Source organism: Corapipo altera, unplaced genomic scaffold, assembly GCF_003945725.1.
Source record: "Corapipo altera isolate COAL_440 unplaced genomic scaffold, ASM394572v1 64, whole genome shotgun sequence".
In the NCBI taxonomy this organism is placed as follows: Eukaryota; Metazoa; Chordata; class Aves; order Passeriformes; family Pipridae; genus Corapipo; species Corapipo altera.
This window is the reverse complement of record NW_020884893.1, coordinates 10,636,309-10,658,179: the sequence shown is the minus strand read 5'-3', so window position 1 is coordinate 10,658,179 and position 21,871 is coordinate 10,636,309. Positions and strand designations below refer to the sequence as shown.

Here is a 21,871-nt window from a genome sequence, read left to right as displayed (position 1 = left end):
CGGCCCCAACACACAAGGACCGAGCCAGGGTGCATCGAAAGCAGTTTATTAGCGAGGGAGGAAGCGCGGAGGCGGCGGGGTGTGCCGGGGTGTGCGTGGCTGTGATAGGAACGGGGGCTCACGCCCCTCTACATCAGCCGGCGGAGTTCCTCGAAGTTGAGCATGTTGTTGGCTACATCGGACCAGGCGGCGTGGGTCGCGCCGTCCATCTCGGGGGCCAGCCTGTTGCTGCTGTCCAGGGCGTGGTTTGTGCCCCCGATGACTTCATGGCACTCAGGGCACTTACTCTTTTCCATTGCCCCCCCACACTCCCCAATCACGTAGATATGTCCGTTTTTGCACTTGAACCAGTGGCCACGGGGACAGCCAACAGCTTTGACAATCTCCACCCGCTCAGCTTCAGAAATCCCCAGGCCTGACACAGGCAAGGCGCTGCTGATGTTCTTCATGTGAGCCTTCACTGCAGCCTCATCCTCCTCTGTGAATTTCTTTGTCCCTTCCAGGATCTCACGTACACTGGCGATCTCTGCCGCCAGCACTGGGGAGATCGTCCTACTTGGAAGGTTGCACCTTGCCAAGAGGTTCAGCAAATAAGTCAGCCTCTGGATTTCAGACTGCAGGTCAGAGAGCTCCTGTTCTGTAAAACTGATGCGTTGCTTAACCAGCCACGACTGGACTTCACGGAGGCGCATTCTCAGCCCTTGCTTCTCACTCTCAGCAATATTGCTTATAGAAGCTGTTAGGTCTGCTATACGTTCGTAGAAGTTAAGCTGGTTCTCAATTAATCCAATTCTCTTTGTGGACAGATCAGAAGCTTCCAGCATATCTTTCAGCATAAAGTACTTCTCCACTAGATTACTCTTCAGAACAGCACTCCTTGCCAGTGCAGCCTTCAGTCTTTGTCTGCTAGACTCAATTTCCTGTACTGAGCCATGAATTTTCTGTTTCACCCGTTCTATCTCATCCACCCGCCTTTTCACCCTGGTGCCATATCTCAGATTCTTTCTGATGGGTTTTTGACACAAAGGGCATACCTTCAGCTTGACCACATCATCGTCTTCATCCATGTAATGGTCAAGGCCTTGGGACTCAAAGATGTGGCCGCAGTCTTCGAGCTGTACAAATCGAGCATCTGGGTCGTCCTCGAAGCCAAAAAAGATCTGAGTGAGTTCCTCGTGGTCACAAACAAGGCACTTCTTTGGGCAGGGCTCTCCACAGAATCCAGCACAGGGATGACCACAGCGCAGCAGCTTAGGACATGGCACATTGCAGCGAGGCCTATTGCACGGCTCAAAGCAAAGGTTGGTACACTGGTAGTGCTGGCACTGCCACTCACACGGCTCAGCACAAGGAACACAGTTTTCACCACATTTCTTGTTACACTTACTGTGAACACAGTAGTTCTCACATTTCAGCTGACAGGGAGGGCATTCTGTAGTACAGGGCTCCTGACACTGGTGAGAGCAGATCAAGATGCGCTTGCATTTCTTGCTACATGCCCTATGAAATCTTCCTCCAAAGCAATTGTAACAGGAACCTGAACATGCATGACCACATGCCAGTGTGACAGAACACTTAGTAGAACATTTCACAGCCATCCCAGGTTGCCTCTCTTCCCTCTTAGCGATCCAGCATTCAACTGGCTGCTTGTGGCCACATTTCAGTGTGGCTGTGACCCGCTCAGGACACTGGTTCGTGCATTCCTCCCCACAGAAACTGTTGCATTTGTGTCCACAGTTCAACCTTTTCTGGCAATTTTCTTGGCATATAAATTCACTCTCTGGAGTAGAGCAGGGCACCATCTGCCTGTGGCCACACTTAGAAATAGTTTTCTCTACCTTCACGAGACATCGTCCACAGGGCATATAACACAGCTGTGGGCAGCGGTGCCCATCTGCACAAAGCACCTTTTGACAAGGCTTCAGACACCGGAACTTCTTGTGGTCCACGTCATAGGGGTGACATGCCCTTGTGCAAACATGTCCACAATTCAACCTAAACTCACAGGGACGATTACAGCCTCCTTCCGGGACTTGGCTGAAGTCTGCAGCTGTAGATACCAGTGTCTTGGTTTCGGGGTGGTTTTGACAGCAAAGCATCAGTGAGTGGCCAATGTGATCTTTCTCCCGAAGGGTGTGAATGATCTTGCTCCAGAGAGGAACCTTGCCAAGCATTCTCATGTTTCCAATACAGTACAGCCCTTTCTTAGCTCTGGATAATGCTACACATACCCGATTAGGAATCTGCAAGAACCCAATTCTCTCCTCTTTGTTGCTCCGCACCAGTGACAGCAAAATAATATCATTCTCCTCCCCCTGGTATTTATCTACTACGTGAACCTTTACACCTTTAAAGATCCTTGCTGGCATGAGGTTACGCAGACAGAAAAGCTGTCCAGTGTAAGTAGTGAGAATGGTGATCTGAGAAGGTTGATAATCCTGGCACAAGAAGTATTTGCACAGTTCCACTACAAACTGGGCCTCGTGTGGGTTCTGGTGGCTTTTCCCTTCCTGGATCTCTTGCTCAGGAAAATCATGTTCCACAAAGAAGAGGTTAGATGAGACACCCTGAAACAAGAGAAAGGATGTCAAAGAGAATTCTAGCTTCTGTCCCCCTAGGCTGTTTCCAGATGGAACCACAAGATTCTCCAGAATAGCTTCTTATAGGAGAAATGGGGTAAAATTTGTGGTCTCCTAAGTTGTTGTGTGTTTTAGGTGGTATTTTTGTTGTTTGTTGGGTTTTTGTTTGGTTAGATTTTGGAGCGGGGTTTATTTGGCTTTTTAATATGTTTAACTAAATCATTTATTGTACAGGTTAGACAATAAGTGATTAGTTTATATTTGTAAGCTGAATACATCCTGTTTGCACATGTTGTTTATTGGTAAAATGGCCAGAGAACCCAAGGAAGAAGGGTTCCAATAATCAAGTCACCTATTTTACGTTGCAGTTTCACATGTTGTGCATATGCAGCTTTCAATCTCCTACAATTCTTTTGTTCACTCTTTTTCTTTTAAAGTCATCAGTACTGGATCCATTTCCAGTGTCCACCATCACTAATTCCAGAAGAACTACAAATTCCTTACCTGATTCTGTATCACACATTTCCTTGATTTGGATATAAATTTCAATAAGTGAATTTAAGCTAAGAATTTGAAATCCTTGGGCACTGTATTTTACAGAAACTCCTTTAGCCTGTAACAGGGGACAAAAGCAATTGCTTGGATTTCTGAAAACTCACTTTTATGTTCTCATATTTCAGGACAGAGGGATGGTTCTCCAGCTCCTGATATATATGAGGACTGATAAGTTGGGCAATTTCCGGACGCATGCGGTGCTGAAACACAAAGCAGCTTTATCAGTCTTGAGGAAGGAGCACCAGATTTCACTGGCAATATTCTGTTGTTCCACTGTACAGACTGTGGCTGAATACAACACAAGGATGACTTTGCAGTAACAGGCAAGAAGGGAGCACTTCCCAGTCCCTGCTCTCCTCTACCCCATTGCTGACACCACCACCACCTTCAGGAGCAGTAATAGCAGAACATCTTCAAGACAATCACTTGGTAAGGTTGTTGTACAAGAGTGCTGCTTTCAGGGCAAATCTAAGAACACTTATTATAGGTAACAAAAGTCAGCACTTCGCCCTAACCACTACTAGGTAGTTTTAATACAGGACTGCTGGTGGTAGAATTAACTTCTCCAGGCATCAACATAGATGATTATAGAAATTTGGCTATAAATATCAGGGAGCAGCCTGAAAAGAATTGTGCTGTCACTCTCCAAAATTCTGGAGGTTTCAGACTCCACAATAAGCCATTTTCCTTGCACTAAAACATATGGAAACTACAATGCTGTGGACAACATGAATAATTGGAAATATATTGGAACACTGGTTGTGGCAGTTTGACAGCTCCTACCATTTTTCTCAGAAATTAAATAGTACATTCTTTTCTTTTAGGCTTCTCTTAGAACAGAAATATAAACTTAAGTTTGTAATACATAAACTTAAAACAACATAAATGCAAACGCAATGGAGTTTTTTTTACAGCTCTTCCTTACTTGGTATTTCAGACAGACAAAGGGGAAATCCACTTTGATCAGCCGTTCAAAGAGAGAGATTTCCAGATTGAAGTTCTTGGCCAGGTCATATACATTTGCACTAGGCTGCAACTGAAAGAGAAGGGATAGGAGCTCCATCTTTAAGCACTTTTCCTATGTGTCAGTACAATTTTTTCACTTATCTCATTTTCTGTCATTGGTCCCCCACTGGGGGGGGAATCCAGAAACTGGATTCTTGCAGAAGTGCTAAATATCAAAGTTAGATACAGTCACAATTGAAGCACATATAAAATTGTATCAGTTATACTAAAAGACCAATCCCACAGGAGCTCTACTCCAAAACTACAGGAGACAGGACCTGTGATATCTGTGGAAACTGGGGAGCAACAAGTCTTGGCAACCTTTCCCACATGGTGTTTGGTTAAAAGGTTCTAGTTCATTTGCACAGCAGTTAGAGGCATTAGTCATGAAAGTTACCTGCTGGTGATCTCCAATGAGGATGAGGTGCTGGCAAGCTTTACTCAGAGTAGTAATGGTGTGAGCCTCGAGCACCTCTGCTGCCTCTTCTACAATGACAATTCGTGGCTCTACTTTTTGCAAGATCTGTCGGTATTTGGCAGCACCTAAGCAAAGACAAACAGTAGTAGAATATAATTATATGTAAGAGTTTTCAGGGAGGGGAATAGGCTGCGTCAGAAAAGACTGGATTCTTCCCAAGATTCCTCATTTTCAGGACTCAGCTTTTTAAATTCTAAAACAGCACCACACCAGGGATGGCTTTGATATGAAGTGAAGGCAGGTGGGGATCAGTCCTATGCCTGCCTTGACCCTTTTCCAGTGCTTTCTTCAGACATAAAATACACTCAATACATTGATCTACACACATAAATAAACCTTAAATTGTCTCTCCAAAGGGACCTTAACACTATCATCACCAGAGGGTGCTGTGGGGATAGCAGTGCAGATATTAGCTGTGCCTTACTCAGGGCCAAGTGGTGCATTTCTATTAGAATAATGCTGCTTAAGATGAGGGGAGTGCAAGAGTGCACAGAAACTGCTCATGCCACTAACTGACAGCTCTCACAACAGCCACATTTGCAAAGGCCTAAAGCATCTGACCCAGGCAGTGAAGCAGCACATGATACTAATCTTTTGGCAACATTACTGGAAGCAGTGCAATACTGGTTTGCTTCCCAACTGCTGTGCACCTGTAGTTGTCATCCCCACAATTTTGGCGTCCTTGAGAATGCAGAGATCTTCCTGAAGCTTCAGTTCTTTCAGCCTTTCTGCTGCTGCCTGATACTGCTGTTCATAGTGCAGAATCTTCTGTCGAATGTAACGCTGGTAAGTCTGCAGCCAAAACCTGAGAAGAAAGAGCCATTATCACACAGAGAAAGGAAAACAGGATGGAGATTCAGAACTTCTGAGTGGATTCAGTTCAAAACTTCCCCCATGTCTTTTGGGCAAGAGGTTATTACTATCTGTACTTAGTCCTGAACATGCACACACACGCAAAGGGGATGACATCACTGCCCATGCAGTACAGGGAAAGTAAGAACAAGCATGTTCAGACAAGGAGCTGAACAGATATGGACAGAAACATTGTGGTTTGACAGAGTGTTTGCAAACTGGAATGATCCTAGGAAACAGACCCTGCAAAATAGCTTTGTCACCTGTAAAGCCTCCAGCGGGAGTTCAGGTCAAGTTGCCACAGATCTTGAATAGCCTTGGCCTCTGACTCTGCCATTGCATTCTGCTTACGTAGCTCAGCCTTCATCTTCTGTTTAATTTTCCTCCTCTGGCCAGCAGTTATCTGCAGAAAAAAATAAGCAGTTACAGCACAAAGATTCTTCTGTATTAGCCTCCCCATGTTATTCTTTACACAGTCAAGCAGAGCCAGAGCATGCTAACGCAGGCAGTTACCTCCCACTGCATGGTCTCCTGTAGTGGTTGAGGTGTTCCTTCTTCCTGGTCCTCCAGCTTCATAGCCAACATAACACTGGCTAGTCTGTGAACAGCTCTGTGATCTTCCTCCTCCTTCCTCCTCCAAGGCTTTGCTGCCTTCTCATCCTCAATCATTCTCTCAGCTTCAATCAGATCAGCCATCTCCGGGATCTTCAAAAGCTCCTCCTCCTCTGCTTCACCTTCCCACTCCTCCTCTCTCTCCTGATGACCATCTGTGAGAATCACCAGGCACATGCAGTAAGCCACAGCCACTCTAGCAGAGTCACAGTGCAGCAGTCACTATGTGGAAATCAGGGTTAATCTTCTTTCCACTCCCTTACAGTAACAAATTGTTCTGTGCCTGTTAAGTAGCAGTGACTCTTTTCTGGCACACATGCATTGCTTAGGCAAACACACCTGTAGAGAGGATGGGGGTGGGGTGGGTGTCTTTTTGGTGTTTAGTTTGTTTGGGGTTTTACCTGGATTTTCAGCCCATATATTCTCTTCAGCATTCTGGGTAAAGACAGGTACACCAAGGCCCAGCCACTCCAGAATCACTGAGTGCTGTGAACCACTGTAGTAAAACTCCTTGTCATCCTAATATAAGGAAAGTCAAGTCAGCCAGGCCTATTGCACTTCAGAGTCTTAGGACAATGCCAAAGCAGCACCTTGCAGCAAGCAACTAGGACAAGTAGCCCTGAGAGACCCTTCAAAGGCCAAGTAGCCCCAGATCTCCAGAAAAAGCAACCCTTCTCCTCTTCAGTTTAAGAGACTTTCACATGGACACTTGTATTTGTATGCTGATAAAGATCACTTAGAATCTCTGCCGTTTAAAGGAGAAAAATTCAAAGCCCCTGCTTGCCCTGCCTGGTCTAGACTACTGTCATTTGGCACAGCTTGCTATTCACTCCCTCACTTTCCTAGTGAGCCAAGTGAAGCTAAAAGGATGAGTGCTTGGGGAACCTCAGGCTCATTAGCAGAAAGGACAGTAAGCATACACTAGGATTGCTTGACTCAGAAGAAAGGGACCTCTCTTACCAGACCCTTCATCAGACTGTCCCGGTGCTGGGGCTCAATGTAGTGCACCAGGAAGCGCTCATGCAGAACTCCGTAGGTTGTGCATTCCAGCTGCTTTGCTTGTTCTTGGAGTCCCTGCTCAGCCTGTGCCATCTCACTGGTTATCTGAGCAGAAGAAAGAGAAGGGAGGCAGCGTCAGGTTCAGAAACAGCAGGACAAGGAACTGACAGAAGATTTGAGAGCCCGACTTCAGCGTAACGCGGGTGAAAGCCCAGGTGTGCAGGAGGTTTAGTTATCTCCTCCAGTGCAACCCAGTCCCTCCTCTCCAGTGAGCCCTGCACATACATTAGCGTGGGCTCTGTAGAGGTGCCCTGGCAAGTCGTATCTGAAGTCACAGCCCTTCCTCAGCTCCTTCAAGGTGAATTGCTGCAGGACCTCACTGCTACTCCTGCCCCCAACACGCACTATCCCGCTTTTTTGGAATGAGTATATTCCTGTGAATGAAAGAGAAATATTAGTACTCAATGAGGTCATGAAAAAACTCAATGATCACAAAAAAATAACCAAAGCAAATGGGCAGGTTATTGTGCCATAAGATGGACAGACTAAGAGCTGTAGTATAATTTACAATTATAGGTTCTAATAGCAGGTTGCCCAGAGAAGCTGTGGATGCCCCATCCCTGGAGGTGTTCAAGGCCAGGCTGGTTGGAACTTGGAGCAACCTGATCTAATGGACCTGCCCATGGCAGGAGGACTGGAACTAGATGATCTTTAAGGTCCTTCCAACCCAAACCACTCTATGATTCTACCCGACCTTCCATCCTATTTGCAGCTACTCTTACCTTCTAAGAACTGATCCAGTGCATGGTTAGTGTAGCAGACTATAAGGATGGGACACTTCTGGAAGGTTCTTTGCCACACAGACTCATTAGCCAAAAGAGCCTGAACGATCTTCAAACCCACGTAAGTCTTCCCTGCAAAACAAGTCCAGAATCAGAAAAGGGTAATCTACCCCTTGAAACAGAGAAATCATCAAAAATAGATACAAGACTCCCTTCTAGGCTGCCGATTTGGTCTGTACCAAGAGGAATGACCCCAGGAGTAACTAGTTTACAAAATGTAAAGAAAGTAGCATGACACTGACTTTCCGGTCTGTAGCTGAGCAAGGCTGTAGCTGCAAGAATGTTGTCTTTTGGATAATACACCAGATGTGGACACAGGGTTTTCTCTGCCACTGCATCCCCCAGCCCAATCTGAAAACAGCTTCATACATGACATTTGGCTGCACATGAAACATCCACACGCTAGTGGAATGCAAGCACTGGTGCTTGTCGAATTCAGGTACCATTTAAAAGAATTACAGTTAATCTTGTAATACTTTATTCACACATGGGTTCATGGCTGAACACTCCCAATGCTCTAACATGCTGTGAAGACAAATAGAGGGCTGCACAGCAAGAGGTACCATGTTCTCAAAGGGGATTGAAAATGTTTTTCACCCCATTACACAGGCAGAACCAACAGTGCAATTGGGGTCCACTTGCATCCAGATGGGCAATGAGCAAAATCGGATAAAGTATTGGAGGATATTACCTGTCTCCACAGCTCACACTAACTGGGCCACTCAAATATTGATTAGGCACAGGACTAAAGCTTTGGAGACAGTACATATGGCTTTCTCTGAAGTTAATCTCCCTAAATGGAGGAATCAAGGAGAACGCCTTTAATTACAGAGACTTTAAGCAAATATTTCTCACCGGTCCCAGGAGGTCCTTGAATAATAGCCAGCTCCTTGGTGAGTGCAAGATTCAATGCCTGCATCTGAGACTCATCTAACCTCAAAGCTTCCATTGAAAGCCACTGCTTGGGATCTAGAATGTGGACACTTTCCAAACTAGGAGGGCACATCTCTTTATCTGATGTCTCCACCAAGGGTGCCAAGTTGTAGGCAGTATCCGCTGTCAGGTATGCTGGTTTCTTCACCTGTGCATCACATTCCACAATGTACTTCTGGAATGGGACATCTTCTTCCTGCATTTCCTGCAACCCTTCTAACACATGCCGATAGGCCTCAAAGTAGGCAGTTGTCTCTACCATGAGGAAGGAGTCTGAGGGCTGAATCTCTGCCAACAGTGCCTGGCTCTGTGCATCAAAACAGAGCTCCACAGTCCCATTGGCAAGTTCTGCAGCATCACGGTTTGAAACAGAAGCAAAAAGGAATGTTTCAAAGTGATCTTTGGACATGCAGACCAGGGATCCATATAGCAATCGTTTAGAATTCTGCCACTGTACAAACTTCAATGGTTTTATGTCAAACTGGACCTTGTACACAATACCAGTCGAGGCACAATGTGGGGCAATAATGTGTGTGTCAAAATAGATCCTGATATCATCAAATTTCTTCTGTCTCAAACCTCTGTCCTCAAAGCTCTGCAAAAGCTCCAGGATACCTTCCCTTAAAGGCCTGACAAAGTCTTCTCTCAAAAGCCGAAAATGGGTGTCAAGATAAATGCTGGTGCTCTCGTATCTTCCAGAAACAATATTGGGACGTAGAAAGGGTTTCTCTTTACCATGTACCTCATTATGCGTTGGATAAATGGCTATGGTACGATAGTTTTCTTCTTGACCATCAATCTGAGGCTGCATAAAGGTACAGTTATCAGCCCTCAGTGTGCCTTCACGTTTCTTCTCCTGCAGATGCTGCATGAGCATCTGGACTTTACTGAGGTTCTTCTCTGTCTCTTCTGTGATGTCCACACCAGAAGCTCTCAGGGCATTTATGGATGCTGGCAAGACTGTCAAGAGAATGGAGACTTTCTGCACAGAGCTCGCTGGGAAAATACTGATCAGGTCCTGAAGAAGTGAAATGATGTTGCTAATATGCACAGGGTACTCTTGCCGTACAGCAGGAATTACTTCTGTTACCATGTCAGACACATACTGTGGCAGACAGACCTTGAGAAAGTTGGACTCCTTCACCACCCCAAGAAGCTGTTGGATACTCTGTCTATCCATTCGGGAACTGCATGCTTTCCGAAGGACCTGGCAAATGAGCTGAAGGAAACTGGGTTTCATAGCTGTTTGGGAAAGAAGTTCCTTCAAACCCGAATGGGAAGCAAGTGTGATGACAACTTCTGAGGGGTCTTTCTCAAGGAGACTTTCCAGGAACTTATAGCCAATTCTTTTGGCTTGCCGAGGCTGCCCACTGAGGTGGGCACCACGTGGGGTAGCATTCTGGGAGAGATGAGGATTCTCACGAGGTTGCATCCTCCTTCTGCTACCCTCATTTTCCCATGCATTCCTCATCCCTCTAGCTCCTTCCTGAGCTTGTCCACCTTGATACCTCTTTCCCCTGCCTTCATTTTCTTGCTCATTCCAAGGTCCCCTGGCCCTCTCATGTGTTTGTCTGTCTTGATACCTCCTTCCCCTGCCATGATTTTCTTGCTCATTCCAGGGTCCTCTGGTCTTCTCATGTGTTTGTCCAAGTTGATATCTCTTTCTCCTTTCCTCATTCTCCTGTTTAGTCCTGAATCCTGTGGCTTCATTGTTGGCCTGTTCACTTTGGATTCTTAGTTTGATTGGATCCTTGTTTGATTGAGGAACCCTTGAAGTCCAACCACCAAATCTCTCCTGTCTTTGCCCACGTAGAGGATTATAATTACTGTCTTGGGAGCTTTCCCCTAACTGAGCTGCCTGGCCTGCTACATTATTTGTTCTGTAACTGCCTCTTATTATAAAGCCAGTATTCCCATCAAATGCACGCCCTTAAAAAAAGAAAAAAAAAAAAAGACACTGCTTAATTATCAATCAACCACATTAACCTGCCTCCCAACACAGATGCAGGAGCATATTGACCTGAGAGTCAGCATACTTTGAACATTTAACATAAAGTTAAAAAACTACTATTATATTTGCACACAGACTTTCAAATTGTTGTCCCCTTTGTACCCCTTTTTCTGACTGCTAAAGACAGCACCATCCATAGAGTTCGCTTGAGCTATGAAGACACTAAGAAAACTGTTTTCAGAGAACTGAAAGCAGAATTAAGAACGGCCAAAGATGAAGATTCCCGCACAGGACATTTCCTCAGGAGTTAGTCATCACTGAAATATTGACAGAGGCAGCTGACTTGAACTGATGGTATATAGTACATTTAAAACATGGAGCTTCCAGACGAAGTCCAGCTTCTGGGAGCAGTGGGAAGCACAGCCCACAGATCCTTCGCCAGGCTCCCCAAAGAATGCTCAGGGAAGCACCGAACGGGAACAGAAACAATTAGCAAGAGGTTGCTGCAACACATCGCCACATCACTTCCCCAAACGGGCTCCAGGGGCGAACAAGGAAATGCTGAAATTTAGCATTCAGAAGACTTAGAAATTTAGAAGATTTCGCCGAACGCAGGAGGGGAGCGGCGGATCCCCCTGTACCAGCACCACCCCTCCTGCCCTGAGCGACCCTCACCTGTCGCCCCACCTCGGGGCCGCCGAGAGGAAGGCTCCTGCCCAGGACCCTCCATCGCCCGGCCCGGGGACCGCTCGGGGCTCCGCTCCAGCTCTCTGGCCCCAGGGCAGTGGGGCCGGGGCGCTCCTGCCCCCCGCACACGGGCAGTGCTGCGCTGCGCTCCCCGACCGGCCCGGGAGCCGCCCCCACGCCCAGCGGAGCTTCCCTTCTCGGCTCCCCGCAAAGTTTCACTTTCCAATTCCCCGCAAGTCCCGCCCCGCTCCCGGCCTCGCCGGGCAGAGCCCCCGCCCCGTACCGCTCGTCACCGGCCCCCGACACGGCGCCCCTCCCGCGGGAAGGGGAGGGAAAGGGGAGAGGAGGAGAAGGGAAAGGCAGCCCGCCCCCCACCACCCACGGCCGCGCCCAGCGCCGCCGCTTTCGTTTTTCTTTCCCGGCTCTGCCCTCCCGCCCCTGAGACCGGCCCAGGCCCCAAGCCCGGCCCCAAGCCCGGCCCCGCGCACGCGTGTCCCGCGGCGCTCCGGGGCACGGCCATGGCCACGCTGGAGAGCCTGGGCCTGGTGGGCACCATCGCCGAGGGGGACGCGGTGCCCGAGGAGCCCGAGTCTGACGACTCCGCGGATGAGGAGGTGAGGCTGGGCGGGCTCGGGGCGCGGGCGGGCGCGGCCGGGCCGGCTCGTGGCTCACGGGTGTTCCCGCAGGAGCTGTGCCCGGTGCCGGGCCCCAGGCGGCGGGGCCACAGGAGCGGGGACTTCAGCGCCGCGTTCGTGTTCGGGGAGGCGGAGGCCGGCGGGGAGGACGCCTGGGCGGCGGCGCTGCGGCAGCTCCGCGGCAAGGTGAGCGCTGGGCGGCCGGGATGGAGCTTGGTGCAGTGCCGGGGCACCGGCAGTGCCAGGGGCCACAGCGCCCAGTGCTCTCCCGGGCTCCTCTTACAGCTCCTCTCTGCGATTTTCTGCCTAGAGAGCAGCTACGACGCTGGATGAGAAGATCGAGAAAGTGAGGCAGAAAAGGAAGCTCCAGGTCAGGGTCTTTCTCATTACTGAAGAGACTGGTATGTGTTTGGCCATTCCTTCCCTCCAAGAGCATCCTGAGGCACAGGGCTCCAGGTGCAGCTCATCACCTTGGCTGAGTTTGCAGCTACATGTGATGTATTGCTGAACTGATAAGGATGCAGAATTATTAATGGTTAAAGTTAGGCAAAACCGTGGATCTGTGAATGGGCTTGTAATAACAAGTCACCATCCCTGGAAGTGTTTGAGAAAAGACTGGACATGGCATTGAATGCCGTGGTCTAGTTGCCATGTTGATGTTCAGTCATAGGTTGGACTCGATGGATGTCAGAGGTCATTTCCAACCTAAATTATTCCCTGATTCTCTAACAATGAATACAAGCTCACAAAGAATTGAAATTCCCTTTTTATCCTTTATTTTGAAAGCTTTTCTATTTTTAAATCTTTTTTAGGAAAGGGAAGCTAAACAAGCAAAAGTGAGAGATGAAGATGCGGAGGCTGAGGATAATCAAACCACAAAGAGGGAATGTGAGGATTTTAGTAGGGATGATGAAGATGTGGAGTCTGAGTATTCACTGGATGATGAAAGTATCTTCACAAAAGCAGGTATTAGCAGTACACAGAGCAATGATCAGGAGCAAGAATCTGACAGACTGTGGGCTCACTGGAGAAAACTGTAGTGAAGCCTTGCTGGGAGTGGGCAAGAACCTTTTATATTTTGTTGCCTTCCTTCTGCAACATTCCTTCTGATTTTAATCAAGCCTAATTTGAATGGTAGCCATAGTACTTTAATTGAACTCATCCCTTAGGAAGGATAATTTGCTTGGCATTTTTACTTCATTGCATGCCTCTACTTGTTTCTGAGGCTTTTCCCTCAGTAGCTCAGAGCAAAAAGTATGAGGTTAAGATAGTCACAATATCTTGTTATGTGTTTAGGTGTGCTTGTTAGTCTCTGTCACATTTCTCTTCCTCTGCAGATAAGGTCAAAGTGAAGGAACGGAGGAAATCAAAAAAGGGACAAGTGGTAAGTGTTGGACAGTAGTAAAATTCCTCCAGCATTTCTTGTGGAGGAATTTGCTCTGGTTAACAAACTGTAGCTAAAAAATCAGCCCAGAGCCCTTTGATAACATGTTATGTTATGTTGCTGCCTGTGTTGTTTCAGTTTTGTTATTATTCCTGTTTCTAGGAAGCAGAGACCTTTTTTGAAGATGCTTCTCAATATGATGATAACTTGTCATTCCAGGACATGAATCTTTCACGACCTTTGCTAAAGGTATTTACTTAATTTATTTGTTATATGCATTATTCTGAAGAAAGTTGTACAGCCTTTCCTCCACCAATTAGAACTTTCAAATTCCTCTTCTTGCAACCACTTTTAAAAGGAAATTATGTGGGAGCTAGTGTGATAGTCTTTTAGGAGCCGTTGTTACAAATTAATGGAAACTGTTATTTGATTTGCAATGTGTCAGTGCTACCTTGAGCTAGACTTATCACGGAATGGTTGAGGTTGGAAGGGGCCTCTGAAGTCATCTTATCCAAGCCCCTGCTCAAGCAGGGCCACCTGGAGCTGCTGCCCAGGAATGTGTCCAGATGACTTTGAATTTCTTCAAGGACTGAGACTCCATAACCTCTCTGGGCACCCTGTGCCAGGGCTCAGTCAACCTCATGGGGAAAAGTAATTTTTGGTGTTCAGAGGAAACCTCCCTTGTTGAGTTTGTGCCCATTGCCTCTGGTCTTGTCCCTGGGTACCACTGAAAAGAGCCTGGTTTCATCCTCTTTCCACCCTCCTGTCAGGTATTTACATACGTTGACAAGTCTTCTCTTCTTCAGGCTGAACAGTCCCAGCTTTGTCAGCCTTTCCCTGTGTGTGAGGTGCTCCCAGGTCCTTCATAATCTTCGTGGCCCTTTGCTGGTCTCTCTCTCCAGCATGTCTGTGTCTCTTTTACTCAGGAGCCCAGGGCTGGACACAGTACTCCAGGTGTGTCCATACCAGAGACAGAGTTTAATTGCTTTATCTCCTTTGTAGGCAATCACAGCTCTTGGTTTCAAGCAACCAACCCCAATTCAGAAGGCTTGTATCCCAGTGGGTCTTCTGGGAAAGGATATTTGTGCCTGTGCTGCCACTGGGACAGGTAGGGGCTTGAGCAGGGCACCAGAACGTGGAGAATCAGCTATTCACAATAATTGCTAATTCTTTTTAATTTTTTTCTTTAGGTAAAACAGCTGCCTTCATCTTGCCTGTCCTTGAGCGCCTGATTTACAAACCTCGTCAGGCTCCAATAACACGTGTTTTGGTTCTTGTGCCAACACGAGAGCTGGGTATTCAGGTGCACTCTGTCACAAAACAGCTGGCACAGTTCAGCAGTGTCACAACTTGCCTTGCAGTAGGTGAGTATTAAGTTGTTTATGTGAACTGTACAGCTCACTGTAAACCACTATAGGGAAATGGGAATTCTGTGTTGTGAAACTGGAGGCTGTACAGTTATTATGCTTCTAATAGATATGTTGTGGTTTAACATCTCACTTTCCAGTGTTGTGCTGTACTTGTTTGTTGGTGTCTGAGAAAGAAGATGCAGGGTCACTTCTATGTGTGAATGTGGTTTAATCTGAGTTGTTTCCCATTCCTCAGGCCGTTTGCATCCCTGTACTCTGCTGCAGCTGCTCGGGGGGTCAGCAGTCCGTGTTCACTCTCTTTCAGGTGGCCTGGATGTGAAGACTCAGGAAGCAGCTCTGCGCTCTGGGCCAGACATTCTTATTGCCACTCCTGGGCGACTGATTGATCATCTCCACAACTGCCCTTCTTTCCACCTCAGCAGTGTTGAGGTGCTGATTTTGGATGAAGCGGACAGGTAGGGTCAGCAGGACAGCAGGGAAAACATGGCAGTTTTCTCCTTCCCTTTTCCCAGGCTGTAGGGCTGGTTTTGTTGCCCTGCCTTAAGTAATGTTTCTTGCCTACGACCAGTGAAGCTGCCTTACCTTGCTGTTTTTCTCCTATGTAGGATGCTGGATGAGTACTTTGAGGAACAGATGAAGGAAATAATCAGGTTGTGCTCACACCACCGTCAGACAATGCTTTTCTCTGCCACAATGACAGAGGAGGTAAGACAAGCTGCAGAGAAGCTTTGAGGCAGGAAGTTGAATGGGAGTTTCTTTTACCAGAAATCATGTGGACTTTTTGGTCCTTAACCTGGTTTTGTAGGTGAAGGATTTGGCTTCCGTTTCCCTGAAAAATCCCGTCCGAATTTTTGTGAACAGCAACACGGATGTTGCGCCTTTCCTGCGGCAGGAATTCATCCGGATCAGACCCAACCGAGAGGGGGACCGTGAGGCCATTGTAACAGGTTAGTGATGGGCAAAGACAGGCTGGAATCACTGAGTGACTACGAAGCAAGATTCTGAGAGGACTTTCTTTTAGCTCTCCTGACACGAACGTTCCGAGATCACGTGATGCTGTTCACCCAGACCAAGAAGCAGGCTCACCGGATGCACATCCTGCTGGGACTGATGGGGCTGCGGGTCGGGGAGCTGCACGGGAACCTCTCTCAGGCACAGCGGCTGGAATCACTCAGGTATTAGCAAGCTTAGTTGGCAATCCTGGGCTAAAAAGAAGATCAAAGTTGGAAGTTTTGGGGCAGAAGCAGATTGCTACTTGCATTGCTAATGCATTTGCTTTCTCTGCTCAGGCGCTTTAAGGATGAGCAGATTGATATCCTGGTAGCTACAGATGTGGCTGCACGTGGACTTGATATCGAAGGTGTTAAAACAGTGAGTGTTTGCAGTGCTGAGGTTTTTAATGATGCCCTTAAATGTTGTTTCCCTAGTAACACTGTTTCTCTTACAGGTTATCAATTTTACCATGCCCAACACCACCAAGCACTATGTCCACCGTGTGGGTCGGACAGCCAGAGCAGGCAAGGCTGGGCGTTCAGTCTCACTTGTGGGTGAGGAGGAGCGCAAGATGCTGAAGGATATTGTCAAGGCTGCTAAAACAGCAGTGAAAGCCAGAATTCTCCCCCAAGGTACACACCTCACTGAGGTAAAAAGCGGGAGAGCAGTGCCCAGGGAATATCATGGTAGAAGGGGACGCTGAAAGAGGTGCTGAAAAACAAGAGGGACTTGACGTGAGCTGCCTCTGATGTTCACACGGTATTGCTTTCAGATGTCATATTAAAATTTCGAGAGAAGATTGAGAATCTAGAGAAAGATATCTATGCAGTTCTGTGCTTGGAGCGTGAGGAACGTGAGATGCAGCAGTCAGAGGCCCAGGTAAGCTTTTTTTTTTTAGGAAATTTTCTTTTAGGATCTAGTGTAGATATAGTCCATATTGAGGTTGCCCTAAATGTACTTAACCTGCCTACTTTAGAAGGGAAAGAGACAAGTATTTTTTTATCCACTGTGAGCTCACCTCTTTCCTGAATTATCTTAGATCAATAAGGCAAAGAAGCAGCTGGAGACAGGAAAAAAAGAGACTGGAGGTGAGAGTTTGGAGCGGAGCTGGTTCCAGACCCGTGAAGAGAGGAAGAAGGAGAAATGTGAGTCATGACACTGCTGCCATGTTAAATTCTGTAGCTGCAACTGGCCTCTGCTCTCTGCTTTAGGAGGTTCTTTATTCTGTTTCTCTTTTTCTTTCCAGTGGCTAAAGCCCTGCAGGAATTTGACCTAGCACTGCGGGGGAAAAAGAAAAGGAAGAAATTTATGCAGGACACACAGAAAAAAGCCCAAATGACTGTGAGTACATTTATGGACAAGTGGGACCCTGGGTGGACTGTCAGTTTTCCCTTAGCAAAACCTCACATCACTGCAAACTTGCATTTTAACATCTTTCAGCCAGAGGAAAGGTCACAGTTTGAAATCTTGAAATCTCAAATGTATGCTGAGCGTCTGGCCAAGAGGAATCGCCGAGCAAAGAGAGCCAGAGCCTTGCCAGAAGAGGAACCAGCAGCAGTACCAGCAGGTAGAGACTTGTTTTACAGCTGACTTACCTTATGTGACTTACTTTGCTAGAAATAGGTAAATTAAACTAGTTTGTATAGAGGGAGGCATTGCTCTTTGAAGGAATGGCCACCATGTTTGCAGAGAGCTGTCATTGCTCTTCCTGATGGTTAGGCTACCTGTTGTGGTCAAGAGGACTGGGATGATGCTGTGGCCTTCCATTTACAACCATTGTTCTGCATATTGTCTCTGTTAGGCCCTAAGAAGAAGAAAAAAGTGTCCGTGTTTGATGAAGAGCTGACCAACACGAGCAGGAAGGCTCTGAAGCAGTACCGTGCTGGGTAAGGTCTTAGCACTACTACCTTAGTCCAGACTTTAGTAGATGAAATTTTTGCATCTCTGGACTTCCTCAGGGATACCTTGACTGATACTGGAGGGAAAAGGTGGGCAGGGTTCTTCTCAGAAGTACTGTGCTTGATATAATTCTTGCTGTCTTACCTCTCCTCCTTCCCCTCTCTCTCAAAAGCCCTTCGTTTGAGGATCGAAAACGTCTGGGTATTGCCCAGCGCAGGAAAGGAGGAAACTTCAAATCCAAGTCCAGGTATAGCTCCCTTTACTTTCTTACTCAAGTTTGGGGGTTTTTTCCCCTGCTTTCTTTTTTCTTCTTCTTGTGATTGCTTAAAGGCCCTTGCTAAAAGGTTTGTTGGTTCTACAGTACCTTACCCTCCTACTGCAGGTCTGGGGGCAATCAAGGACACTGCCTTTAATAGCACATTCCTAGGCTTCTACTTGGGAAAATACTTCACCTAGAAAATACTGTGCTGCTCCTCATCTGTCACTGAGAGTTGGGCTGGAGTGGAATGTCATTTCAGTTATCTTCTCTTTCAGGTACAAGAGGAAGTAAGAACTGTTGGCAGTTACCAGATGGGTAATGTCAGACATGCTCTGTACAGAGCCTCAATTTCTTTGTACTGCAAGGAGACAACTTCAGTAAAACTGAAGTTTTTCTTCAACCTCTGGAATAGCTTTGGAATGTTTGCCAATACTTGCTTGAAGACCCTTTGTGAAAACATCTGTAGCAGCCCATGCAATAAAGAATTATATTTTTAGGTTTACTCTGTTTTATAGCACAGCTAGAGCACCTGAGAGCTGGGACCTGTTACATCGATCAGACTTTTACTTCATGTAAGTCAAGTTGTCTTTAGGGCAAAACCTGAACAGTGCTTTGTTCATATACTTCTGTGATCTCAGTTAATTAATAGAGCTGAAAAGGATTTCTGTTGTTGAGAGCCTATTCCTGTAATAGGAAAAAGAAAGATTTTCAGACTGTTACAAAGATGGCTTTGGAGGTGACAGTCACAGGAATTACAACAGATCTCCAAGAGGTTGCCATCTGAAGGAATTATTACGTCCAAGGTGGGCAGAGTGGGCAGCTTCCTCCTAACTCCCAATGAAAGCAGCTGTAAGCTGAGGCAAAAGGGAAGACTATAACCAGAATGGGGTCTGGTGTATTTTATTGTATATAATGACAGGTTTGCTCATCCTGGTTTTTGGTGTTTTCTTTTTACTAGAAGCAATGCAGATCCTCCTATAAAGACCAAACAGGTTTACTGCAGCCTTGATGCAAAACATCAATCACTGTTCTTAACCCAAGGGAGCATTCTGATCAGTAGGCCATACTTAATTTCATTTAAATGTTAAATCTTTCTTGGAATTTTTACCATCTCCACTGTCCCAACCTTTTTTTTTTTCCATCAGCCTTGGTAAATTTCATTGTTATGGTTTAATTCCTATAAGGAACACAGACCAACTGTTTGTTTCTGAGCTGTTTATACAAATTGAGCTTTTTGCCTCAAACATGCTCTTCTGGGATGACCATAGTGCACCAATAAAAAATAACAGCTACACTCCTGAAATAAACAGAGCAGTACAACAGTGACTCCCAAGTATTGGGTTTTCCAACTTTATTAAAAAGGGCAACGTTGACAAGCAGTAAATATAAAATATACATTACAAAGGTTTGAGAGGTGGTACTGCTCGATGTATCCCCTTACTTGGGTCTTCTCACAGTTCAGAGGTACATCATGGACTAATCTCACGGTCTAGGTGGACGCATGCCGGGTGGAGGGGGTCCTGGGAATAAAGGAAAGGGTTGAAGAGGAAAGAAGCAGCAATGCTAAACCAAAAAGACATTTTCCCTGTGCCCAGTGTAGCCTTAGGACCCCTTTTTTTTTGGCACCAAAGCACTTACTGTCAACTAGCAGAGCTAGGGAGACATTGGAATGCATCACCCTTCAAACATCTTACAGCTTCTTATAGTTTCTAGGCAGGAGAACCTGCACTCACCTCTCATTCCTGGGGGTGGTGGTCTCATTCCTGGTGGGGGCATTCCCATAGGAGCACCTCGGCCAGGTGGCATTCCCATTGGTGGGCCCATGGGTGGTCTCATGCCCGGAGGAGGTCCCATCATTCCTGAAACCCGAGAAAAACCAAAGCATGTAAATCCAGCTGAATATTCAAGGCACTAGCTGGACATCAGGATATCCTCCATAATACCAGTTCTTCATCAGACTGGGATAACTACCTCTTTATCACCAATTCTGCCACAGAACATGAGCTCCTTGCTACCCCACTGTGCAGAGTGACTCCTACCTGGAGGAGGGGCTCCTCTGCTCATGGGTGGGGGAGGACCCCCACGCCCTGGGGTGTACTGAGTTGGGGCTCCTGCAATGCTGGCAGTGGCTGCTGCAGCAGCAGCTGCGACTGTTCCACGGCCCTGGGGTGTCATCACCTGCAGACAAAATAAACAGGCTCACAGAAAAACAGCAAAACATCTGCTTTGTATTAATAACTAAAGTATAAGCAACACTGAAATTCCCCTTCAGAAAAGTCACACCGGTCTCCTCTAACCTATTAAACAATGCTACAAACCTGTAATACAATTCAAAGGATACCACTTGAGTTACGTGCAAAAAGCTGCATTTTTCAATCCTCTTCATCATATAAGAGAGTTCCTAGGGCAATCTAGCACCAAAAAGCCTTGCTAGGCTCAAACTTCATGGTAACGGATTTCTTACATCACACTGGTACCAAAAAAGAAAAACCATATGGGTCACAGCATCTCACCTGTTGGGATGGTCCTCCCACTCCTCTGACAGGGCCAGCTAATCCTGCTGGAGCCTGTGGCATGGGAGCACCAGCTGGTACTCCCCTCCCTGCTGCTCTCCCAACTCCAGGTCCTCCGGCAGCACCAGCAAGAGGAACCCGTGCAATTCCAGTCTGAAAAGAGATCCCCCAAAAAGAAAGATTTATCAAAATTAAAATCCTCAGGTCCTCAGGGATGCCCACAGCCCTCCTCTGTCCAATTAAACATCCAAGCCCACAAAGGAACAAGAGCTTCCTACAGTGAAATTTGTTGGACCTAGTCACAACAGCATCTGGAAGGCTAGAACAGAACAACAGTAGCATTCCCCTGCAAGGAAGCAAATATATTGGATATCCTTTCTCTTTTTGCTTAGTTCTGTGCTCGTTCTTACGTCTTTTGGAGGTGGTCCTTCAACTGTCATGGATACCAGGTTTTCCCCTCGCAGCAACACAAGACCAAGGACTCGTTTCTCTTCCCGCTCTGGCTGTTTTGAATTTTTAGGTCTGGTGAGAAGAAAACATTGCAAAACAGAAAAAGAAAAAAAAAAAAGAATGAACGATGCTCCTTGAATTTACAAGAGGATATATATGACTAGGCTGCTTCTCCAAAGAGGAGAGCCCACCACAAAAATCACATTTTTATATGCCTCAAACTAAGTATATAGAGAAGTCTGAACCGTTACAACTGGCATCACAGAGGGGTATATTTTGGTTATTTGGAAAGAACTGAAGCAAGGTGCCTCTTGAACGATGACAGTTTGGGGATTTGCCCGGTAAGACTAAACACACGAGTGTTCCAGCAGACGATGCCCCGGCTCTCGCCCCGAGGCCCCTCCGCAGGACCGGGGGCCCCGCCCGCCGCCCCCGCCGCTCACTTGATCTTGCGGAACTCGTCGCAGTCGCAGAGGATGAGGTTCATGTGCTTGTCGAAGGCCTTGAACGTGCCGATGAAGACGCGCCCGTCCTGCAGGATGCACCGCATGCGGTAGTCGATGTGCTGCAGCATCTTGCTGCTCTTGCCCACCGTCTGCAAAGAGACCGCCGGGTTAACCCGCGGGCCGAGCGGGGCTCTCCCCATCCCCATCCCCGTCCCCGCGGGGGCTCACCATGGCTGCGGCTCTCGGTGCTCGCTCCCGCCGCCGCCAACAGCGCTCCCGCCGCGCCCCCTCTCCCCGCACACACGGCGGAAGCTCCGACGCGCGGACACCGCGACTTCCGCCCGCCCTGCGCGGGCACCGCCCGTTCCGGCGCTCCGCGGACGCGCTCCCGGGGGGGGGACGGACCCGGCGGGGCGGGGGCTGCGCGGA

At 47.3% G+C, this 21,871-nt stretch overlaps 3 protein-coding genes across 3 annotated transcripts; 1 reads left to right on the top strand and 2 right to left on the bottom strand.

Annotated features, from left to right (window-relative positions):
* Positions 1–30: 30 nt before the first annotated feature.
* ZNFX1 (zinc finger NFX1-type containing 1) lies at positions 31–11,748 on the bottom strand. The gene is made up of 13 exons (XM_027645842.1): positions 11,482–11,748; positions 8,778–10,784; positions 7,863–7,994; positions 7,366–7,514; positions 7,042–7,185; positions 6,483–6,600; positions 5,983–6,236; positions 5,733–5,872; positions 5,268–5,422; positions 4,537–4,682; positions 4,060–4,170; positions 3,239–3,334; positions 31–2,567 (listed from the first exon to the last, which is right to left on the bottom strand). The coding sequence occupies exons 1-13, from the start codon at positions 11,534–11,536 to the stop codon at positions 129–131; spliced, it is 5,946 nt and encodes a 1,981-aa protein (XP_027501643.1). The 5' UTR covers positions 11,537–11,748; the 3' UTR covers positions 31–128.
* Positions 11,749–11,970: 222 nt separating this feature from the next.
* Positions 11,971–18,692, top strand: DDX27 (DEAD-box helicase 27). The gene is made up of 21 exons (XM_027645843.1): positions 11,971–12,107; positions 12,180–12,314; positions 12,439–12,498; positions 12,941–13,094; positions 13,466–13,512; positions 13,675–13,761; positions 14,515–14,620; positions 14,703–14,876; positions 15,187–15,337; positions 15,488–15,587; positions 15,688–15,829; positions 15,904–16,057; positions 16,172–16,253; positions 16,330–16,507; positions 16,648–16,754; positions 16,915–17,020; positions 17,122–17,216; positions 17,316–17,442; positions 17,677–17,761; positions 17,947–18,021; positions 18,309–18,692. The coding sequence occupies exons 1-21, from the start codon at positions 12,012–12,014 to the stop codon at positions 18,322–18,324; spliced, it is 2,277 nt and encodes a 758-aa protein (XP_027501644.1). The 5' UTR covers positions 11,971–12,011; the 3' UTR covers positions 18,325–18,692.
* A 660-nt stretch (positions 18,693–19,352) lies between these two features.
* On the bottom strand, positions 19,353–21,784 carry SNRPB (small nuclear ribonucleoprotein polypeptides B and B1). The gene is made up of 7 exons (XM_027645844.1): positions 21,671–21,784; positions 21,440–21,591; positions 20,957–21,068; positions 20,547–20,699; positions 20,073–20,211; positions 19,767–19,892; positions 19,353–19,553 (listed from the first exon to the last, which is right to left on the bottom strand). Exons 1-7 carry the CDS (start codon positions 21,671–21,673, stop codon positions 19,516–19,518), a joined length of 723 nt encoding a protein of 240 aa, XP_027501645.1. The 5' UTR covers positions 21,674–21,784; the 3' UTR covers positions 19,353–19,515.
* Positions 21,785–21,871: the final 87 nt, after the last annotated feature.